At 37.3% G+C, this 24,373-nt stretch overlaps 1 protein-coding gene and 3 non-coding genes across 4 annotated transcripts in view; all 4 read left to right on the top strand.

Moving 5' to 3' along the window:
• NOP58 (NOP58 ribonucleoprotein) overlaps positions 1 to 16,076 on the top strand; it is a 28,438-nt gene extending 12,362 nt beyond the window's left edge. The window contains exons 5-15 of the mRNA XM_027873741.1: positions 1,530 to 1,666; positions 2,482 to 2,546; positions 4,381 to 4,515; positions 5,242 to 5,387; positions 6,968 to 7,094; positions 8,732 to 8,895; positions 10,894 to 11,028; positions 12,106 to 12,167; positions 12,531 to 12,676; positions 15,125 to 15,243; positions 15,799 to 16,076. Coding sequence (XP_027729542.1) covers positions 1,530 to 1,666; positions 2,482 to 2,546; positions 4,381 to 4,515; positions 5,242 to 5,387; positions 6,968 to 7,094; positions 8,732 to 8,895; positions 10,894 to 11,028; positions 12,106 to 12,167; positions 12,531 to 12,676; positions 15,125 to 15,243; positions 15,799 to 15,852 — 1,290 coding nt within the window. The 3' untranslated portion in view covers positions 15,853 to 16,076. The remainder of the gene's footprint in view (positions 1 to 1,529; positions 1,667 to 2,481; positions 2,547 to 4,380; positions 4,516 to 5,241; positions 5,388 to 6,967; positions 7,095 to 8,731; positions 8,896 to 10,893; positions 11,029 to 12,105; positions 12,168 to 12,530; positions 12,677 to 15,124; positions 15,244 to 15,798) is intronic.
• On the top strand, positions 2,834 to 2,914 carry LOC114051510. The gene has a single exon (XR_003570155.1). It is a non-coding gene; the product is annotated as a small nucleolar RNA SNORD70 (small nucleolar RNA).
• On the top strand, positions 5,438 to 5,521 carry LOC114051514. The gene has a single exon (XR_003570159.1). It is a non-coding gene; the product is annotated as a small nucleolar RNA SNORD11B (small nucleolar RNA).
• LOC114051513 lies at positions 7,260 to 7,342 on the top strand. The gene has a single exon (XR_003570158.1). It is a non-coding gene; the product is annotated as a small nucleolar RNA SNORD11 (small nucleolar RNA).
• Positions 16,077 to 24,373: the final 8,297 nt, after the last annotated feature.

Below are 24,373 nucleotides of genomic sequence, written 5' to 3'. Positions count from 1 at the left end.
CCTGGGCAAGTTACTTAACCCCAATTGCCTATGGATACAACTGAGGTTCAGTTTGTCCTGTAGGAAGAAAATCACGAAAAATTAATCATGCAATATGGCAAATTTTCTAATAATACTTCACAGGACACAAAGAGGTCACTGATAAATAATCCTCATCGCTGGAGCACACCAATACACATAGAAATATATAAATAAATAAATGAATAAAAGTTATCCGGAGGGCAGTGGAGAAGTGCATAGTGGATACCAGCATTCTACAATATATTCCATATGAAGAAGCATGGTAAAGGATATCATCAAGGAAATGTACAAATAAAAAAGAAAATGGCTCATATGTAGCTAGAGTGAGTTAATCAGTGGGTAACCTGTGTGCCCTATTGATATCCCTGGGAATTTAGAAGAACTCAAGGCTTTTCAGCAAGTTGTACAAACTCAGATCCCTTTTGAAAACTTTTGAGTAAAGACGTGAATAAGTGTAGATGGGTGTAATGATATGTATCAAGGAGGAAATAACCATGTCAGTTAGATCACAGATCTAATACAGGGTGCCCCAAAAGTCTTATTGCAGTGTAAGCTTAACACTGCATAAAGACTTGGGGCACCCTGTATACTTGGATGTTTTCTCATTTGCAAATCCCTGAAAAATACATTTTAGAAAAAAAAATTAATCTAAAACTGAGTAAGTTGTGCCTATAGAAATAAACTTCATTTATTGGGGAAATTGAATTAAGTAAAACACTTAAATATCTGGGTTTTTTTTTTTTTAAATGAAATGTTTCTGTAATGAAGCAAGCAGCATCCATAAAATCCACCAAAATTTCCATCCACTTGTTTCAATTAAACTTGATATTTTGTTCCATTATTAATAACGCTTTATTTACAGTTTCTCACTGCATATGCATTTGAACTACATTGGAGTTAATTTCACTTGTGGCTAGCATAAGAACCTAACAACCATTATTAAACATTCTTAATGTAAAAATGAATTCCAGCTGACTTTAAAAAGAAATTTTTAACAGCTTGTTTACAAATTGGCAGCTAAGTGATGCCATGGATGGAGTGCTGAACTTGGAGTCGAGAAGACACTCATCTTTGTGAGTTCAGATCTGGCCTCCGACACTTAACAGTTGTGTGATCCTGGCCAAGTCACTTAACCCTGTTTGCCTCAGTTTCCTTATCTGTAAAATGTGCTAGAGAAGGAAAAAGGAAACCACTCCAGTTTCTTTGCCAAGAAAACCCCAAAGGGGTCACAAAGAGTCAAGATGTGACTGAAAAGTAACTGAACAACAAGCTAATCTACCTACATATGATGAACATACATGTGAAAACATCACTCAGTAAACATTTATTAAGTGCCTACTATGCATCAGACCCTGTATTAAATATATATAGCCCTTGTATATTTCTATGTGTTTTGGTGTGCTCCAGCGATGAGGATTATTTATCAGTGACCTCTTTGTGTCCTGTGAAGTATTATTAGAAAATTTGCCATATTGCATGATTAATTTTTCATGATTTTCTTCCTACAGGACAAACTGAACCTCAGTTGTATCCATAGTCCTACCATAACTGAACTAATGAGAGGAATCCGCTCGCAGATAGAAGGATTAATCACTGGCCTTCCATCTCGGGAAATGGCTGCTATGTGTCTAGGATTGGCACACAGGTAACAAACTTTTGTTTGTTCTTAGGCATCCCATAATGCCTGTAACTGCTTTACAACATAATTCCTGATCTAAAGACTAATATGCCACCCCCCCCCTTTTTTTTAAAAAAAAACATGAATTGTTTCTGTATTAGATAACTGGTCATTTGGTTTTCCTTTACTATTCCTGTCTCTGAATCTCACTCAGTCTTTCTTTACCTTAATCTTTATTTTCTCCTTTATTGGCTCCTATTCCTACTAAAGAGTGACAAATAGAATATTAAGAATTGAGAGCAATTTTTCAGGTAGTCCAAGAAGAAATTTCTCCTCAACATGTTTAACAGGTAGTTACCCAACCTGCTCTTTTGTCCTTCCTCAGTTTACCTTGTATCATATTTAACTGTGTAGATGTTGAATGTCTACAGACTCCTTAAGTGCAGGGAATATTTTGTTCTTTGTCTTTGCATTTGCTACTTACACGTAGTAAGTAATTAATGAATCTTTGTTGAATTGAGTTACCTAGTGAATGGATCCTTAAGCATACGATGCTGTCATCATGATCAGATTGATTTTTTTATGTCTATTTCATAGCTGTATGTACATATTAGTATCATTTTTGTCTGCCTTGGTAATAGAAACAGCACATTTTTAAAATACGTCTTTACTAACACTGTGAGTGGGTCTCAGTATAAATGCAAAAGGTGGCAGAATATAGCACGAACTATGGGCATGCTTTCTCTTGTCTTATAGGTGTTGTTTTATATTAATAAATCCTGACAATAGGATTACAAGGAAATGCTTTTTCTGGAGAATAATTACTTCATTGGTTTTCACAGCCTTTCTAGGTACAAGCTGAAATTTAGTGCTGATAAAGTGGATACCATGATTGTTCAGGCAATCTGTAAGTAAAGTATTTATGCAGAGCTTTTTTTCTTGGTTACTCTATTCCATGCAATGTGATAATAGTGGAAAGAGCTCGTGTATGGAGGCCACAAAATCTGGTTTCTATTCCTGGCTCTACCACAGATTAGATTTGTGATCTTGGCAAGTTAATACATCTCAGCTCCCTCATATATGAAATGAGGGGATTATACTCTAGTGTTCCAGATATAACCTTCCTATTTTACTTAGAATATTCTGTAATAGATCATTTTCGTAATATATTTTGATAGGCCTTTTAATTTCCCATATTTTGTTGTCAGTGATGGAATTTTGTTGAATGAAAACAAATGATTTGACATTCGTCACTACCACTGAGACAACAGGGAAAATAACAATATGTTGGCCCTCTACTTGTCAAAGAGAAGACATGCTTTTAAGAGGTTTTGGTTGTATTATGGTGCCCTAGAGAATAGTATAGTGTTCAGTCCTTTTTCTGAGTATACAAGGAGAATTGTATTTTTAGTTGAGAGGTTTTAATCTGTTTGAAAGTTCTAAGACTTCAATTTTGCTTTTCCCAGCAATTTGTTTACAGCTTGTTTTTGCTTAAGTTAAAATAATGTGGGCTTATATAATCTCAGAGTGCCAATAATGCTAATGTGAACACGTTTTCTTTAGAAAATAAGAAAGGATGAAAGTAATATTCAGATAAAGAACTTGAAAAGGGGAAATAAAAATATAACAGTTTAGGTAATAAAAACTAACTTATTTGATCTTTACATTTCATACATACTTCATCCTGATTTATAAAAGCTATGATTCAGCAAATGTGATATTAGGCTTTTTAAGTAGCAACAAAAAGGGGGGAGAATAGTATTGATATGCTAGAGTGAGTTTGGCAATATGAGATACAGGAAAGTTGTTCTGTATAGCTAAGATGACATGTGAGAAGTTTCTCAAGCCCACAGTAGTAATATTGATAAAGAAGCCAAAGAATAGGTCATGTTCTAGAGGAATTTAATACTTCTTAATGTTAGATACTTGTAAATACTGACTTTGAATAAAAATACCCATTAAAACAAATATTGTTAATACTTAAGGTCACTTTTGACATACAGAAAATATATTTTTATGGTTTGTTATTTTGCAAATTTAGTAATACACTAGAAACTAAAGCTGTTAATATTCTAGGAAATGTCTCTACCCACTTTTTTTTAAACCTGACTTAAGTTTTTTCCAGCAGTCTTCTCACCCATCTTTTGTGCCTCAGAATTTAGAATGAGGTTGACACAAGTAATAAAGAGTGAAATGCAAAACAAAATACTTATCTACAGGTCCACTTAGTGTGGAGCACAGTCAGAAATGCTTTCAGCGAGAGAGAATTCTTAGCTAGAGTAGATGAAGGAACTTGGATAGGATCTAAGGTTAGAGCCTTTGTTTGATAAACAGATCTACCTAGTACGTCTGTCAGGTGTTTTGGTTTGTTTTTGTTTTTATGAAGTATTTTCTAGTGTTCTGTCAAGGCTGTTTTCTCTGATACTGAGAACAGTTTTCTGTGATTGGGAAAGACAAGGCTTTTGTTGATCTAGAAAGCAAAATGAACAGCCTAAAGATTTCAAGAGTAATTTATAATATTTTAGTGGTTATATTTATATCTTTTAAAAATTGATAGCTTTTGTTTTTATGTAACCTTCACTTCCCACTATATCCCTCCCCTCCCCAGAAGAGCCATGTCTTACAACAAAGCGGGGGAAATGGTTTAGCAAAAGTGAAATACCAATTGTCTCCTAGCTCTGCAAACCAATACCATTCAATGGCATCAATATATTTCTTCTTCTTTTTTTAACCTATTACAGCTTTATTAGATGACCTGGATAAAGAACTGAATAACTACATTATGCGATGTAGAGAATGGTATGGTTGGCATTTCCCTGAATTGGGAAAAATCATTACAGATAACTTAACTTACTGCAAATGTTTGCGGAAAGTTGGTGAGTGAATTATTTATTACTTATCCTTTTGGGCAAGAAGAGCAGTCATTAAAGTTTAACCATTGATTCCAATAGAATGCATTGGCATTTAAAAATCTGTGATATATTTCTGAATGTCATGCTGAGGAGGGGGCTGGGAATTACTCTGACTTGGGCTTTGATTTGGGGATCATTTCATGAACCGTGATTTTATCATCGCACCTCCACAACAAAGCATGTCTATTGATTCTTGTGCTCAGTTTGCAATTTACAGAGGCCTTCACATTGTTTAACAAGGAAGCAAGGGGAGGGTTGTTTATGATACATGGAAGTTACTTGGTTGAGTTTGACTCTGTATGGTTTCATGATGCATTAGCGTGTTACAGTAGAATATCCTGGCACCACTTGGCTCACTGCAACACATTCTGAGCTTTTATCTCTTGGAAGTTTACAGATCTGCTTTTGCCAAAACAGTTCTCGTTTGCTTACTGTGTACCATCTTATACTCAGAAAGTTTTGCCCTTGTTACCTAGAATATATGTTTTTAAAATAAATACAAAACTAAAAATCTCAAGTATATCTAAAACCATGTCATAAGAGGGAAAACCACAGAACCAAATTTGTTCACTGATTTCTTGTTTTGTACTGTCATTTGAATCATTCTCCATTTTTACCTTTAACCTTTTGATGTAATATTGTTTGCTCATCCATTCGCCAATCATTGATTTTTCTCTTCCCTTCCCCCAGGAGACAGGCAGAACTTTGCTTCTTCGGATCTTTCTGAAATTTTGTCAGAGGAAGTTGAAGCTGAAGTGAAAGCAGCTGCAGAAATTTCTATGGGAACTGAAGTTTCAGAGGAAGACATAAACAATATCTTACACCTCTGCAACCAGGTAAAGCAGTTCTAGTGAGTGCTCAGCCAGGAAGTTATCAGTCATAACAGTGATGGCAATGATGATTTTATATTGATTCTCACCTGATATATCAATATGAGGGTTTACAGTCACTACCTCATCTGATGCCATCTTAAATTGCATGTTTGGAAAATAGTATAATTATGAAAAGGCTTGTATACTTCTAATGAATTGTTGGGAGTATCACAAGGTAAATTTCAAATTCCTCTCCTAACAAATTTTTTATATAAGCTGTTACCATTTTTCCTCTTTGTAGTCTCTGAAGGATATCCAGAGAATGGTCAAAAGACAAGTTAGAGGGAGAGAGAAAGAAGGAAAAAGTAAGGGAATCATGTAACCCGCAATCTAGGTAATCAGTGTTAGAATAGTAGAGTGATTGGGATTGGGAGGTGGGGGGCAGGGGGAGCAGTATAGAACTATGGGGAAAGTTCTGGATTTGGAGCCAGAAGTTTAAATCCCAGGTCTTGCACTATGTGACTTTGTGGGAAAAGTCACTTAACCTCTCTTGGTTACCAATTCTTCTGTAAAAAGAATGATCATGGTCTTACCACACTCCTCTGAATAACAATTCTTTGGTTATACATTATGCAATAATCATTTCCCTTGAAGATCTATACAGCAGTCTTAATTTATAAGAAATATTGTTCCTGAAGTAGAAAGTTTAATTTGAGAGAGTTAATACCAACACACTTGGTAACAACATGATAGGAAGCTGACTATGTAAGAGTGCTTTAAAGATCTGGATTTAGCTTAGCTTTAGTTAACAGATTTCAAATCCCAGATGCTTATATTAGGTCCAAACTTCCTAAATCACAAAGGTATTTCACAATTACACCTAAATAGTTTCCCTCTTTCTCCTGCCACTTGCTTGGACTTTTCTTATGTTACCAATATTGGGCCTACTTGCCACTTGATGTATGACCACCCTGGTGGTCACCCTGTGTGTTGTTTGTATGCCTCAGACCAGGGAATATTTTTGTTTCTCTTTTTTTTGTCCAGGCCTTGTGATTTTATTGGTTTGAAGAGTTTCTTGGGTGAAATGTCATATCAATATTGATCACCAAGTGTATTCCAATTTACAGAACACTGATAGGTCACACAGCTAGCACATGGCAGAGGCAGAGCTAGAATCCAAGGCCAGCTGTGTGTTTCATTGGTTGTCTCTTCTTCAAGGAAGAGTTGTTGAATACATGTAATGTTTTACAAAGCAAGAGAAATAGGGCAAACTTCTCTATAAAGTACTGACCTTTGGGACTAAAGCATCATTGATTTTTTTTATGCATATGATTTCACTTGTTTCACGTAGATATATTTTTGCATGTGCAGATACATATATGTATGTATACATAATAAACGTATGTGTATGTAGATATTCCTTATAGATGTATATCTATAATATATACCATTGCTAGTTAGATTTTAAATTTAAGGCTAGGGACTGTCTATTCCCAGACACTATTCCTTTTGTAATCTGTTTTTAATCTTTAGCTGTACTGGAGCAGTTTGTTAGACCATATTTAACTTTTTTTTCTTTTTTTATGTACACTTTTTTGTATTAGGTAATTGAGATCTCAGAGTATCGAAACCAACTATACGAGTATCTCCAAAATAGAATGATGGCTATAGCCCCCAATGTGACAGTCATGGTCGGTGAGCTAGTTGGAGCTAGGCTTATTTCTCATGCAGGTAAGTCATTGTCATTTGAATTTTTTGTGTGTCCTTGCTTTAGCCATAAGCATCCAGAAGCTTTCTTAAGAGCTCTAACTTACAGTGAGGTGCAAGAAAAGCTACTGAACAGTTTAAAAAAAAAAAAAAACTAAGTCCTATGGCTATTTGAGACTGAGGGCTGAAGTGATCAATGATGATTTTAATTGGTTTGCCTGACTACTTTTCAATAATGAGGGCAACTCTAGTCACTACCTCTTCTGAGACACTTCTGACCCTTTGTTAGATTGGATTAAAAGCTTGTGACATGACTCCTACTTTGGTTGTTGAATGGCCCTGGGAGGTAGACTAGAACCTGGCATTAACACTAACCACCTGGTAAAACTAAAAATATAATGTTCATTTTAGCACCCATTGGGATTTAATTATTGGAATACAAAAGGACTTCACTGTTAACCAATGATTAACTATGCCAGTCCCACAACTTTGAACTCAGGGATGGTGGGATAGTGAGGTCCCAATGTAGTAACTAAAAGGGGATAATTAGTATTCCTTTTTTTTATTAGCCTCCCTCTTTTATTTATTTATTTTAAAGTTCCAGATTTTCTCCTCACCCCAAGACAGAGTGCAATCTCATAGGCTCTACATATACATTCATATTAAACCTAATTAGTCATGTTGTAAAGAAGAATTAGAACCAATGGGAGAAACCACAAGAAAGAAGAAACAAAAGAGAGAGAGCACATAATATTCGGACTCCATAATTCTTTTTCTGGATGTGGATATCATTTTCCCTCATTTTTTGGTCTTTTGGAGTTGTCTTATTTTGTGCATCTCTAAGAAGAGATAAGTTTGTCAGAGTTAGTCATCACACAATGTGGCCTTTACGGTGTACAGTGTTCTGTGCTGGTTCTGCTCACTTCACTCAGCATCAGTTCATATAAGGTTTTTCTGAAGTCCACCTGCTCATGATTTGTGATAGCACAATCCCATTCCATTACATTCATGTACCACAACTTCTTCAGCCATTCCCCAGTTGATGGGCATCCCCTCAATTTCCATTTTGTTGCCACCACAAAAAGAGCTGCTATAAATATTTTTGAACTTGTGGGTCCTTTCCCCGTTTGTATGATCTCTTTGGGATACAGACCTAGAAGTGGTATTGCTGGGTCAAAGTGTATGCACAGTTTTATAACCTTTTGGGCATAGTTCAAAATTGCTCTCCAGAATGGTTGGATCAGTTCACAACTCCACTATTTTCCTGTTTTGTCATGTTAGCCAATCTGATAGGTGTGATATGATACCTCAGAGTTGTTTTGATTTGCATTTCTCTAATTAATAGTGATTTAGAGTAGTTTTTCATTTGACTATAGATAGCTTTAGATAATTAATATTCTTTTTCTAGACTTGTGCAGATGTTTTCCATTAGTTAAAATTGTTCATTCAAACACATTCTTTTTCTCTTCCTCTTGTCTTTGTAAAGCTAAACTTAAATGCTACTAGTGAATGATTTGGTATTTTACCTCTTTTTTTAAACAACTGTGATACAAAATATATGTATGGTCTTCAGTGATTTGACCATTCACATTTTAGCTCAAGATTTCACACAATTTGCATGTTTAACTCTATTTACAATTTGTAACCTTCTTCTATCCTAGGTTCCCTTTTGAATTTGGCAAAGCATGCAGCTTCCACTGTGCAGATACTAGGAGCTGAGAAGGCTCTCTTTAGAGCCTTGAAGACGAGACGGGACACCCCTAAATATGGCCTAATTTATCATGCTTCGCTTGTGGGCCAAAGCACCCCCAAAAACAAAGGAAAAGTGAGTTGCTATTTGTTGCTCAAATATCTCGTTTCTCAAGAAGAAAAGTTCACAAAAATTTCTTTCCTTCTAAGAAATTTCTCGCTCCATGTGTTTGCCATCATATAGCAAGCATCTTTATCTCAGCAGTTGCCTCCTTTTCTGTGCAAGTGGAGAGGAGATAAATACTTTTTACAGGATGAGAGATGTATGTTAGGAGAATTTCTGAGGGGATAAAAACTCAAAATATAATTAGCAGATTTTTTTCTTGTCCAGTAATAGGTGAAGACACCTTATTGTGAAAAAGCTTGTAAGGCACCATTTTGTTATGCTGAATCTAATGCTTTTTTTCAAAATCAGCAGATAATAAATGGGATCTTTTATTCTCTGCATCTTTCGGTTAATCATGGACTAGTAAAGATGTGGTCCATTGCTGACTTATCATTTGTAAAAGTCTTTGTTTCCTAATATTCTAATTGAGGAAGTCTTTGATCCATATATGGATGACTCATGCAAATTTTGTATAGATGGAAGAGAAGTCATATGTGCCCATAGTTTCCTTGTTTTAGTATTACTGAAGTCCACAATGCCTATGCAGTTGATGCAGTTGGACCAGTCTCTTTTCTCCATCTTTCACTCTTTAGTGACATTTCTACAGAATCTTTTCCTGGGTGTACATAGGATAACATCAGGATAATTGGAAAAAGTATGACTTCTGCATGGTGCTGATCATGTAAATTAGAGTAATGAAGGAATTTGCCAGGGGGCAGTGAGTAGACTGCCAGGTTGGTGCGCAAGAAAGAGCACAGGACAAGGAGTTTGGGGCAAGAGTTTAAATCCTGACTCCCAACACTGACTGTAATCTTAGGCACAAGGTGGTTGGGGAATGGAGAATGCTTTGTAAACCTTAAAGTGCCGTAGGAATCTGGATGAATTTTAAAGGATGAGTTGGAGAAAAGTGTAGGGCAGAGACAGACCTTTGAGGCAGAAACAAAAAGGGTCAGGCAAAGGGAGCAGTCGGAAAGGTAGACTAGCCAGGAGAATGTGGTTAGTAGACATTAACACAGATTCAGTGATAAGAGGTTTAGAGAAGGCAAAGATGAGGAGATGGGAAAAAAGGCCAGTGGTTTCAGTGACCTTTAAGGAAGTAGTTTCAGTAGAGTGGAGTCAGAAATCAGTTGCACGGATTGGAAAGAGTGGTTGATGAGAAAGGAGGGACTGTGGATATAGCCATATTTTTTGCAATCAATTATAGTGTGAAGGGGAGTAGAAATATGGAATGTTAGATAGAGGGCCTAAGAGGATCAAGGGAAGATTGTTTTAGGATTAAAGAAAACTTGGGAAATTTGCAGGTAGATAGGAATAATCCAGCTGAAGAGTAGGATGTTGACAGTGAAGGAGAGGACCTACGGGCAAAGGAGGAGTGAGGTGTAGAAAGTTGGTGTTTGCAGAGCAGATACTTGTAGTGCTGGAATCCACAGGGTTATGACTTTCCTCCCAGTGATGCTTAATCCCAGCAGCAGCAGCAGAAGTAGAGAAAATAGGTATGGAGGTGCTGACTAGTAAGGATCTTCACAAGGCAGGAGCAGTGGAAGGATGGGGAAGAGAGCAAGGTTGCTGGGACAATCTTAACTAGTGTAACACTCAAGGGGGTAGGGTAGACCATAGGGTCCATGTTGAGGAAAGGGCGCTGAGGGTCATCCTAGGGTGGAGAATGTGACAGACACTGGAGTTTTAAAAGTTCTGGATCTTTGTAATTGTGAGAGATAATAAAGCCGTCCATTGGGAAAATGGAGTAAAGTGGGAAAAGATGGCTAAATAACGATGTCATCAGACTACTACTATAAGCAGGTTCAGAAACATGAGTATTCAAGCCCCCATTGGGTAATGTCAGAATATGGGTTAGACTAGGTGTTAGTCACAGAGGTTTGAGAAATGACAAGAAGAATGTGGAGAGGGCAGAATAACTGTTCTCTTGGTGTGTCAAATGAATGTCCTTATCATCTGTGTCTCTTCCAGATTTCTCGAATGTTGGCAGCCAAGACTGCTTTGGCTATCCGTTATGATGCTTTTGGAGAGGATTCTAGTGCTGAGATGGGAATTGAGAACAGAGCCAAATTAGAAGCTCGGCTGAGGCATTTGGAAGAGAGAGGGGTAAGAGCTATGTTCTTGCTAACATTCAAACAACAAAATAGGAAGATTTCCAGGGGGAGAGGGTAATTTGCAGTTTTAGTACATTTTAATTAAAGACAGAATTAAGGCCCTAAAAATAGGGCAAAGAGCAAAATAGTATTTTTGTGAATTTTAAATTGCTTGTACTTGTACAGATCACTGTACTTCTTTCCTGAGCTTTACTAAAGCTTGTTACTAGTTCACAATTTTAAGAAAAGAGTGGTATTTTTTATGTCTAGCATGCTCAGTCATGTTGTTCTTTGTGTATGTGTTTAAATAGTAAGAAACCAGGAGCAGTTTATCAACTGGAATCATCCTGGCATTCTACTCTGAGTCTAGAAGAGTTTCTTCTTTACTATATTATGTCTAATAAAACCAAGTACATGGTATAGTGAAGAGTACCTGACAGAGTCAGGAACTTCTGGCTTCAAATTCTGTTTGTGACCCTAGCAGAAGATGGGTGGGGAGAGTATTTATTTAGTGCCTACTTTGTGTTGTGCCCAGTACTTTGCTAAGCCCTTTACAGATGTTATATCACGTGATCATCACAACAAACCTGGGAGGTGCTATTATTATCCCCATTTTACATATGAGGAAACTGAGGCAGTCAGAGGTTACCTGAGTTAGCCAGGGTTACATAGCTAGTAAGTGCCTGGGGCCAGATTTGACCTCTGGTCTTCATGATTCCAGGCCCCCGGCACCCTATTCACTGAACGACTTAGTTGCCATGGAGAATTAACCTTTCTGAGTTTTACTTCCCTCATCTGTAGAATGGGGGTGATAATACCTCTGCTACCTACCACACATGGTTGTTGCAAGTTGTGAATTCACTAATGTCTGTAAATTGCTTTGTAAATCATAAAAAAAACTATAAATGACAGTCATTCAGTGTTTTGAAAAAATTAACCTAGTCCTCCTGTGTCCCTTGTGGACTTTTTTTGTGGGATTGCACACATCTGGACTATAAAGTGTATAAGGACAGAGATAATATGGATGAGTGAAATTGTAAGAAACTGAATGGATAGTTTGATTGTGGGTGACTGTTCTTTTGCTTTTCAGATAAGAAAAATCAGTGGCACAGGAAAGGCATTAGCAAAAACAGAAAAGTATTTCCATAAAAGGTAGGTAGGCAGGTGCTCATTGTGTCTGGGGAGGGCTCAGCTGTACCTCACTGAAAGCTCACCTGTCACAAGGCACATCTGCTTCTTGTCAATCTAGAAGGAGAACTTAAGATGATTTATGCCATTGTGGCTCCTAAATGGGGGAACATTGATTCAGCTTGCTCCCCACTATTCAAGTGTTAGATTTGCTTGAAAGGTTCGTTTTAATATTTAACTCATATGCCTCCCAAAACGTTTCAGATGAAAGTCATGTCACACTCTAACACCTGCATTATGCCACCTTGTACAGAATTCCAAAAATCTTTCAGTTAAAAAGATTCAAATATCTGTAGAGCTTGATGAAATTACTTGACTCTCTTTCAGTGAAATAAAAACTTATGATCCGTCTGGTGACTCAACTCTTCCAACATTGTCTAAGAAACGCAAGTTTCAAGAAGTGTCAGAAGAACAAGATGATGAACCGAAGGTTGGAGTGAAAGCAAAAAAAGCCAAGATTGTAGAAGTTAAAGGTTGTTTTGAACTTCCTCTTTTATCTAATCTATACTTGAGTTTCTCTGTTAGTTACTGATTCATGATCTTGTAGAGGTATTTGGTTTTGAAAAACTAATAGGCAATTCCTCTGGACGTTTGAAAGAGTGTTCCAGGGGCAATTCGGTGGTGCAGTAGATAGAGCTCTGGGTCTTGGAGTCAGGAAGACCTGAGTTCAAATCCAGCCTCAGACACTTACTAGCTATGTAACCCTGGGCAAGTCACTTAACCCCGATTGCCTCACCAAAAAAAAAAAAAAAGATTATAAGACAATATGAAAAGGAAAACCAAATGAGAAAAAAAATAGAAACTGACTGGGGCAACTAGGTGGTGCAGTGGATAGAGTACCAGTCCTGAAGTCAGGAAGACCTGAGTTCAAATGTGGCCTCAGACCAAACATTTGGCACTTACTAGCTGTGTGACCCTGGGCAAGTCACTTAACCCCAATTCCCCCCCCTCCCCAAAAAAAAAAAAAACCAAGGGGCAGATAGGTAGCTCAGTGGATAGAGCACTGGCCCTGGAGTCAGGAGGACCTGAATTCAAATCCGGTCTCAGACCAGACACTTGATACTAAGTGTGTGACCCTGGGCAACTCACTTAACCCCATTGCCCAGCAAAACAAAACAAAACCAAAAAAAAAACAAGAGTGTTAGTATTTTGAGGGTTGATGGTGTCGAACTAGTAAATAGGTCATCTTTTAAAATATCTTTGCTAATATTAGGAAGGGGGGGAACCTTTTGGTCATCTTCTAATTATATCTCCTAATTTAAAAAAGAACAATTAATCCTCAGCCATAATGAAGGTGTCATTAAATACTTATATATGATTGCTTTTATGTTTGAATCACTTCTCACTGTTGGTAAAATTAAATTGCCAGGGTTGAGATAGTTTCCATTTGTTATCGTTAATACTCCTCCTAATCCATGTTCCTTTTGAAGTATAAAGTTAATTTTAGTCACTATTTTCTTTGAGATTTTATCTAAGCATGTCAATTTAAAAAAAAATTCACATTCCCACATCAGTGAAGTCTCCAGTATACCATCATACTAGTCATTTACAGATGAAGGAATGAAGAGGTAAGCAAGTACATGAGTGAGACTAATATGAAGGCTGAAAGTCAGACTCCAGATTTTGAATACTAAACTTGGGCAATTCTTAATCTCTGGTGCTTTTTTGAGCCTGACACAGCCAGTGCACCAGGAAAGAAATAGGAAGGCTAAGTAGAAGGGGAGAGAACAGGTTAAATTATCAGAAAGTTAAGTTTGGTGAGATAATAACAATTCAGACATGTTCAACATTGGGATTGGATCACCTTGCAGCGTAGTAAGGGCTCACTAGAGATTTTCAAGGAGTAGGTAGATCTCTGTCCATTAATGCTGTAGTAAAGCAGATCTCAATGAGAGGAACAGATTGGACTGGAATCACGTGACACATCTTTATTGTGTGCTTTATGCAGGAAAATTTAGTGTACTGTTGATAAATTACTACTACTTTTTGCTTTAATATTTGAGCCAGTTGTCTAAATTAGACCCCAAGGAAATAAAAGCATTTAAGCATCTCTCTTCTGGGATTTAGAAACTTGTGTAAAGTACAGAAACAAACCATAAACCCCATTTTTTCTGCTAGGGAAGGAAATAACTGAGCATCGTTCTTTGTGGTAGTTACTATGCCTGTGAAATACCAATCAGCATCCATATCTCAGTTCTTGGAATACAGGATTTGGTCTGTTACTGCCAGAACCTTAGTGCATAACAAGACAGAGCATGTTGAAGTTCCTTATATCCTAAAGGGAATCAGCTAAGTGAAAAAAATACAAGACTTTGTTATAATCCAGGGAACTTAAATATAATTGTAGTGTTCTGGGCTTAGTTCAGTTGATTAAATCTGGGTGCTTGTGATGTCAGGGTTTGAAGTTAGGGCCCTATAAAGCCTGTGCAATTTTTAATGGAGAAACTCTTTGAGAGTCATAAACTATCAAGGGATAGTCTAAGATAAGGATCTTAGACCACTGTCTTTACATGTGTGCCCCCGAGGGGGTGAGAGTGGGTCTTCAATCCATCACCAGCACTGAAAGGAGTGCTATAGAGTGCTATGAGCACAAAAAGCTCATCTTCATTACTATCTCTCACAAGGCCTCAAGAGCTGCTTCATGTTGCTCTCTGTAAAATGAAGAAAGTTGATGGTTTGTTTAGGTCTCTTCTTTTTCTGGCATCACATGAAAAAGTAAAGCAATGTCCTTTGGAGATTGATGCTCTTTTTTTTGGTTTCAAGGAGCCTTAAGGCTTAGAGGTCCACTGTGACAGGAAGAATTCTGACAATCTTCAAACCAGCACTTCATCTCTCATGGCCTCACTGAAAAGAGAAAGTTGAACTATATGATCTCTAAGTTTCCTAAATCCAATATGCCATATTTTTTTCATTCTTTACAGAGGAAGAAGAAGTAGTAGAAATTGATTCTTCAAAGAAGAAAAAGAAAAAGGAAAAAAAGAAGAAAATAAAAGAAGAAACTCCTTTGGAGGAAGAGCCATCTACTAGTATAGTCATTGAAGTATGATTCAAGTTTAATTACTACATTTTTTCTGGTTGTGGAAACAAGTCTATATTTAAATCATTATACAGTGGTACCATAAGCAGCCGCTTAATAAATATTGATCTTTTTGATGAGTAGGCAAAATCATTTACAACTTGATTTCCTCATGGTACTTATATTTGCAAAATTCCATTACTTTGTGACTGATTATTTTACTGAGAATTTGGAATAGAATCAGGGTTAGTTTGTATAACCAGTGAACTGAGAGTGGCTTTTACATTTTTTTAATGCAGTAAATTATTTTAAAATGTAAAAACCATTCTTAGCTCAGGAGCCATACAAAGGGAGATGGTTGGCCAAATTTTGAGCTGTAGTTTGCCAACTCCCTGAAATATGAGAGAGGAAGGGGAGGTTTTTGATTGAGAGAGCTTGCAATGTCAGGTTTTCAGATTTGAATAAGGATCATAAAAGGTTCATTTATATGGATTTTTTTAATCTTTGCTAGCATAAATTGGTTGATACCTGTTTTTTCAGCTCATTAAAAAATTCTCTATCCTGTTTAATTCTTTTCAGAGTCCAGAAAAAAAGAAGAAAAAGAAAAAAAAGAAAGAGACTGTGGACGAATGACATGGAACAGCTTAAAGGTTTTGATAACTTGAATAGATTCTCCTTCAACTTGGCACATGCCACAGATGGTTTTTGAAATATCAGGACAAGAGGACAAAACATATCTTCTATGGCTCCCAGTCTTGAACCGGACACTTAATTTTTGACATTTTCTCTCATTAAAAAAAAAATCCCCTTCCAATTCCTGGAGTCTTTGATATACAAGTAAAGATATTTTCTTTGTATCATGAGTCAGTTGTATGTTTTCGTACCTCCAGCATTGGAATCCTCAGTCCCTGGCCTAATTTCATAACAGCATTGCATTTTAAAGTTACCCCTTGTTTTGTAGATGAGAACATTAAGGCTGGAGTGTCAGAGCTTAGCCTAGAGACCAGCCCTCAACTGCAGTGCCGTGTTTTCTAATAGTCCATAATGCTCTTTGATCCTTGGCATTTACTTTTTTGTTACTGAAACCACAGCCCAGAGGTTAATTTACTCTTTGTTTGGCTGCCTTCGATATGCCATTCAGGGTGGTATGGTTGTTAAGGATAAAGGTGAGGGCAAAGGGAAGGATATGAAAAGGCTAGAAAAAAAAATTTTTTTAATTGTTCCAGGTGTTTCCAACGCCGTCTACAGCTTCTCCAACATAACTGCTCCTCAGGATCCTTTGCTAGATCCCCATCTGTATCATGCCTGCCAACTGTCTGTATCCCAAGGCCCTGGACAGGACCCTCTTCACTTTTGACTTTACGCTCTTTGGGTGATTTCATTCTCTCCAAAGCAGGTGACTTACATGAGCTCTGCTATTCCAACACCAGCCTTATATTGGACATTTTGAACTAGATGTCTTGTAGGTACCTCATATTCAACTTGTTCTTTCCTCCAAACCCCGTTTCTTCCAGACTTCCTGATTCCTGCCTAGAGGATTGCTATCCTTTTGGTTATATGTGTTTGAAACCTCTGAATCATCATCTTTAACTCCTCACTCTCACTCCACAAAACAGTTGCCAAGTCTCATCAGTTCGACAACATCTCTTACAACTGTCTCCTCACCGTTCACTGTATCACTTCTATCAAGCCCTTCTCACCTCTCACCTATGCTGCTGGAACAACCTCCTGGTCGGTCTTCCTCAAATCTCTTGTACTCTCCAATGCACAGTCTACATAGGTGCCAAAGTGATTTTACTGATGCACAGGTCTGACCAAGTTACTCTGCTTCAGGGGCTCCCTGCTTATCTCTATTAACAAATACATTCTCCTTTTGGACATTTAAAACTCTTCCTTCGTAATCTGTCTATAGCTTTCTTGCCTGCCTTATACATTACTCTCCGTCATACAATGATAGGCCAAATTGACCTTGCTTTTCCTTGTGAGGTATTCAACTATCTCTGTGCTTTTGGAATATACTCCCTCTTTACCTATGCCTCTTGGAATCTCTGGGTTCAGCTCAAGTACTACTTTATAAATGAAGCTTTTACTATTTTGCTAGTGGCTTACCTCCATGATTTTTTAAAAGCTTTATTATCAAGCATTTTTTGACCTCCCCTACCCCCTGGGGAGAAGGGAAAAGACACATCTAGGTCCAAATTAGTGCTAATAATAAATCCTGTGAAGTAGTCACATATTCAAATTCCCACTATTTGAAGTTATAATTATGTAAAATAAGATGGTTGGTTCTAGCCCAATGGAAATATGCAGTGCAAATTCAAGTATTGCAACCACTTTGTGAGAGTTCATTATTCACGGTGTGGACCTGGCTGTACAAAACCCTCCTAACAAGCAAGCATAGTCAAGCAAAAGCAAATTTATTCACCATTTTGAAAAATGCGTCTTTGAAAAAGTTTATACCCTCTGTCATGAGGTGGGCATCATTTTTGGTCCTTTAGAATCATGGTTAATTATTGAATCAATCATTTCTTAGTTTTTGGGGGTTTTTTGAGTTTATATTGCTTTGTACGTTAACTCTTGTGATGAGTCATTTCAAAAAACAAGTCTTCCAAGCTTTCTCTAAAACCTTCACTTAAAGCATAATAGTATTCCATTATGTTCATCCAACATAATGTGTTCAGCCATACCTCAATTGAGTAGCACCACCTACCCTTCCAGTTCTTTACTGCTGTAAAAAAAGCAAATATTTTTGTACATAGGACCTTTTCTTTGAATTCTTTAGAGTATAGACCTAGTCGCGATAAAGGGCAATGCACAGTTGTTGTCACTATTTTGGTCCTAGTTACAAATTGCTCTCCCAGATAGCTGAGCCAATTCTTAACTCCACCAATAATAACATAACAATTTGCATGCCATTTGTCATTTACCATTTTTCTGTTTTTTGTCAACTTTGCCAGTCTGATGGCTGTGAGGTAGAACCTCAGTTGCTGTAATTTGCAGTTCTGTAATAATGAGTGTTTTGGAGCATTTTTTCAGGGCTCAGATTTCTTCATTGAACTTAATCATATCTTTTGACCATTTGTCAATTGGGGAATGGCTTATAAATTTGAACCAGTTCCTTCTGTCTTGGAAATGAGAAGTTTTATCAGCATTTTTTTCTTAGTTAACTATTTCCAGTCTAATTTTAATTGTATGGCATTTGTGCAAATTCAGATTTTCCATTTTCTCTTCCATGATCCTTGGTTGTTTACTTTGATAATTATACTTACATAACCCCCTTCCCTTTGCCACTAAGAATCACAGGACTGAAAGGCAAGGTGCTCCTGGCTTCAAGTTTTCGGACAAACTTACACAGCAAGCCAGAAGGACACACTGGACCAAACTCCATTCTGCATGACCGAAGCAGAAGCTTTGTCTAAGGGTGATGGAGATGAATGCCTTGCTGTTGATTATGAGCCAAAGCTGGGAGGGCAGGAACACAGTGATAGAGATGGGGAGTAGCAGATGAGATGCAAATCAGAGACAGGTTAATAGGGATGTTGAAGCGAGACATCTGGGACTGATCCAAACTCTGTACTTCGCCTCATTCCTTATCAGGACTTAGCCTGATGGAAGCTACCATCAATTTTTCTAGTGGATTATCCAATTAGTTCCTTCTCATTTTCCTTAGAGCATGGGAGAAAAAGTGGGATATGGAAGGAGAGGAAAAAAGACCCATTTATAACCCTCTGGAGCTGTTACTGCATGTAATCTGGAGTCTGTTCCATTCAATACTCAGTCCTGTCTTTTTCTTCTATACTAAACCAGTTTCTTTTTCTGTGATTTCTGTCCAAGCTTTGAACATTGGGTTTGAGAATGAGAAGAGGGAACTCATCCCTAGAAGGGTCAGAAGACTTTTTTTTTTTAAACCTTTGTATTCTTAAAATCTAGTACAGTGGCTGGCATGATAGGGGCTTAAATGCTTGCTGGATAAGATGAATGAGCATTCTGAAGCCCACTCCCTAAGTGAATGGTAAGGTGTAACTTGTTAATTGACCCTATCATACCAAAGGATATCTGTATTCCCCCCCCCAAAGTCCTTTCCCTTGTGCCTCTTCATGAGAGTTTGAATTCTCTGAAATCCTGCCAGCAAGCAGATTATACTCTGGAAAATCCCTCTAAGCTCTAGTGATGGATTTTTTTTTTAATATTATAATAGAACCAATTTAGCCGACATTAGAGAGAAATTTTCTACTGGTATAGCCACAGGATGGTTAATATTCTTTGATCTCTTCAACCTATGAAGAATTTTCGTGAAAGGTTTGGCAGAATTGCCACCTGAATCAGAAGATGCCAAACGTTGAGATGTTGAAGTTACATTTACTTGGATCAAGTTTTATGAACAGTTCTTAATTTTAAAGTAGGTAAATTTTTAATTTTTTATGTCTTTCCAAATTATTTTCCATTTCCACGTTGTCCCTCATACATTGTTCTTTACTACTACCACTTCACACCTTCCGTTTATACCTGTGGTACTGTAAGACTCAGTTGGAAAAAGGAGTAGGTGTCAGAGGTGACTCCTTTGAAATAATAGAAACAAGCCTTTTGAAATGACAGTGACAATGTTTTTTAATGCAGTTTAAAATCATTTTAATGGAAAATTCTTGTAGAAAAGAATAAGATAAAAATAAATAGTAAATACCCTTTCATTTATAGAAGGTCAGTTTCTGGCAATCGGCCATCAGAAGAGACTGAGTGGATCAAATCAAAAATCCCAGTGGCCCAAAGTATTTGACTTCAGTGGAAAGGCAGACCCATATATAAGTTTGTGTAAAGTAAGAGCCATGTTGGCATCTGAATTTCAAGAATGAAAACCAAACAAAGTTAATTTTTGCTTTAGTGTGACTTTTCTGTGGGTACCTATCTCATCCTCCATGAAGAAAAGATTGCCTGTTCCATCTTGTATATTGCATTTGGAGTCAGGACCCCCTCAGGGGCTTACAGATCTGCCTATAGCTAGAAGAAACAGCAGTCTTGAAAAAGGTAGGAGGGGTGGGGGTATAGTTGACTGCAAACAATATTAGTTGGCAGTGCACTGTAGTGACCAGAAAAGTGAACATTCTCCAATTTTATAAAGAAGGGCATAGCTTCCAAGAATAGAGGTGATATTCTCACTTGCACTCTGCCTTATCACACCTGGTCTGGAGTACTGCAGTCAGTCCTGGGTACTATAGTTTAAGGATACTGGTCATCTGGAGAGTGTCCAAAAGAGGGTGACCAGGATGGTAAAGGACCTTGAGGCCATGACATATACAAATTAGCTGAAGGGTGTGTTCTGCCTGAAGAAGAAAAGATTCAGAAGGGATGTGAGAACTCTTTGAAAGGATAGTGTCAAGTGAGAAGTGACTTCTTGTTCCATTTAGCTCTGAAAGACAGAACCAGAAATGAACAAATAAGAAAATTTGGTCTTAATGTCAGGAAAAACTGAGAATCACAAATAATTAAAATAACCAATTTGTTAGTGATAGACTAGCTACCTAAAAGATATTTTAGTTTGATATCTGTGTTAAGGGGAGACTGAATTGTTAGGTGAAATGGTTAAAACACTAATAGTTTTTCAATAATTTTGACCAGCCAGTTAAAAGAAAACTTTTCAATCTGACTATGATAAACTCCACAAAACAGATTCTAAAGGAAATTCATGAATTTATCTTAAGGGCTGGTGGAAGAAAAGCTAGTGCTTTATCCTCCATGCTAGTCTTTTGAGAATTTCATTTGATCCCATATCTTCTAGTATCCTCCATGACCTTATTCTATCTACCCATTATCTCCTCTTTCTCATGCATCTCCAATCTCTCCTCTCTACTGTTGCTTTTCAGTATAGGAATATATTTAGGTCTCTGTGATCTTTCAAAGTGCTTCCTTTGATTCAGCAGTGATTTTGTCATTCACTTCCCTCCCATCACTGTCATGCTTCCAGAAAAAAAAAAAGCCACCTTTTACCATATTGCCTTCACACACATTCATTTGATACAGTGTTTCAGCAAATGTCTCTGCCTGCTGCGTAATCCCAGGTTATAGCTAAAGTAAAGATGACACATAGTACTGCCTATTCTGCTTACAGTCTAGGAGAGGGTAATGGGGCAAAGTACTATGTGAGTTGAAGGACAAAGAAAGATAATTGCAGGACTGGGTAGGTGAGTAAAGTCTCTTCAAGAATATGCTATTTGGGTTGGGTTTTAAATGATGGATGGGAATTGAACAGCCTAAGAAAAAGGACTGAAGGGATAGAGTGGGCATTCCAAGCAAAGGTAGAAAAGTATAAGACGCATAGGGAAGCCTGGGAGCCATGTAATTTGGCTGTAACGTGGAGAACTTGGGGATTGGCATGAGATAAAGCATGCAAAGTAATGAGGGGCCAGAGTGTACCTACCTTATGAGTCCATGAGGAAAATGCTTTGGAAATTCTAATTCACCATGTAAATGGGAATTGTTGTGGTACAGACCTGCTTTCCAGGCAAAGACATTTGGACTTGCTCAGAAAGCTCTAACACATACAAGATTTTGAAGGACTTTGAAGTGGAAGAATGACATGGTCAGTTCTATATATAAGGAAGGTAAATCTGAAAGCTGTGTGAAGAATGAAATAGAGGCAGACAGACCCATCAGGAAGCTATTGATTGCATTAGTCCAAGCATAAGGCAAAGGGGAGGGGGGTGAGGGGGAACCTGTACCAGCATACGAATAGAGGGAAGAGAGAGAAGAGATGTGGAGGTTGAATTTGAATTTCTAGGGCTTGGTATGGGATGAGGAGGGAAAAGTTAATGACAACTTATCATTTATATGTAGCAATTAGGACAATTGGGCTGGTATGTACTATGTGAAAGGGGCAACTAGGTGGCAAAAATGGATAGAATACTGGATTGAGAGCAAAGACCTGAGTTCGAATACTCCTTCAAACATTTACTAGTTTCACAAGTCATTTAACATCTCTGAGCCTCAGTTTCCTCATCTGTAAAATGAGGATAATAATAGAATAATATAGTAATAATGGGGGTAATAATATGTAAAGTGTTTTTTCAAACCTTAAGTCACTATATAAATTCTAGCTATTGTTATTGTTGTGAGGTGACAAGGACATTTCAAGCATGGGGGACATCCTAATAATATGTATGTAGCTAAGTGGTACAATGGATGCTTCCTAGTTGTGTGACCTGGGCAAATCACTTAGCCACCGTTTTCCTTGGTTTCCTCATCTATAAAGTGGGGAAAGTAATAGCACTGATCGCACAAACGTGACAATAATTATAAAGTGCTTAGCACAATGCCTGGCACATAGCATGAATGTTAATAATAATTGTTGTCCTTGTTATTTAGGAGGGACAGCAAGTAGCCTTTGACTTAGATCCCGTTACTAAGTATATACCTCAAGATGATCAAAAACAGAAACCTTTCATGGTGCTGGAAACAGAGTAGGTGTCCATCAGTTGGGGACACAGTAAATGCTTACTAAATGCTCATTGATCAATTGTGTGACTAAGCAAATTATACATGAATGTAATAGAATTATTGCACCATAAGAAATTACAAAAATGAAGAATTCAGAAGAGCATTAAAGGACATATGACCAAATGGAAAGTGAGGTAAACTAGATGCATAATGACTAACAATGTAAATAGAACAATAAAAAGTATAATTAAATGCTTTTGACTGAAGCCTAGAAAAGACAAAATGTACTTCCTTTCTTTAATTGCAGAGTTGAGGACCATGGTTGTGCAATATTGTGTGCATTGTCAAACATGGTTGATGTGTTGGTTGGTTTTGTTAAACTACTTTCTTTTTTTAAATCTTTGTCACAAAGGAAGGAAGATTTAATAGATAAAGGAAGAATATGTGATATAAAAACAAAAGGCATCCGTTTTTAACAATCCTTTTCTCCTATAAATGATTTGGAACTTTTTTTGGTGTTTTGTTTTGTTTTTTGGACTGATTCGTTTCTTCTTTTGACAACTTTTCATATCCTTTGACCATTTATCTGTTGGAGAATAGTTCTTATTCACTTTCATGTATAGTTCTCTCTTGTTCCCCAATGTACTATGTATAAAAATGTTCACTTTTTTTATTGAAATTCAGAATTTTAAAAAATGAAATTAGAAGACTGTGTCTCAGTCTTCTAAATGTGTCAATTATGTTTTCTTAGATGTCAAACTTTTATCAGAGATGTTTGATGAGATTCTCAATTAATAGATTCTCTTATTCTGGCTGCATTGATTTTGTTTATGCCATGCATCTCACAGATTCCACCAAACTACAGCTCTGTCCACCCTCTTCTTCCTTAGATGTCCTTGAAATGTCCTGCCCTGGGGCAAATAGCATGACCTGGGATGGATTGCCTTGCCATTCTGACATATTTATTTGGGTGTGAATTATATCCTCACCCTCTCCCACCTTGTCCCTTAAGGTGTAAGCTTCTTGAGGACAAAGACTATTTAATTTTCATCTTTATGTCCCTAGAGGTCAGCTTGTATTAAATGTTTAATAAATGTTTGTTGAATTAAATTGAATCTCATTCATTTATCACCTCTATGGATACAACTTCCCAACTGATTACCTCTAATCCTGGCCTCTTACACAGAACTATATATACTTCCACTTGGATGCCCGGTCACCACTTAAAATTCAACATGTCCAAAACCAAAATAATCACCTTTACCCTGAAACAACCTTCCCTTTCTCTCAACATGAGCCCATCTAGTCAGTTGCCAATCACAGCTGACATTTTTGGTTTACAAAGTCAAATCCTGTCTACTCTTTACTCTGTAAGATGCCTTCTCTCTCTACTCTCCTGCCACCTTTCTAGCGCAGGCTGTCATCACCTGAACTATTATATCCTAACAGTCCTAATTGTGGTCTCTCCCCTCTCTAGTCTTTTTACCACTGCTAGAGCTGTCTTCCTATCTAGTTATTCAGACCTCTTGTCTTTCCCTGCTCAAAAAAAACCTTAGAAGCTTCTTACTCTGTGCCTTGCACCCTGTTAGGTTGACATTTGTTTTTAAGACTACCACATTATGATTTTATTGGTTAAAGGAAAATACCAGATCAGGACCTGTTTTCCAACTCAGACTCATCATGATAGTTGCCTGGATCACTAAGAGATTAAAAGGGTCATGGGGAG

The sequence above is a fragment of the Vombatus ursinus genome, unplaced genomic scaffold (assembly GCF_900497805.2).
Source record: "Vombatus ursinus unplaced genomic scaffold, bare-nosed wombat genome assembly UNPS02014802.1, whole genome shotgun sequence".
In the NCBI taxonomy this organism is placed as follows: domain Eukaryota; kingdom Metazoa; phylum Chordata; class Mammalia; order Diprotodontia; family Vombatidae; genus Vombatus; species Vombatus ursinus.
This window is presented reverse-complemented; position numbering and strand designations above follow the sequence as displayed.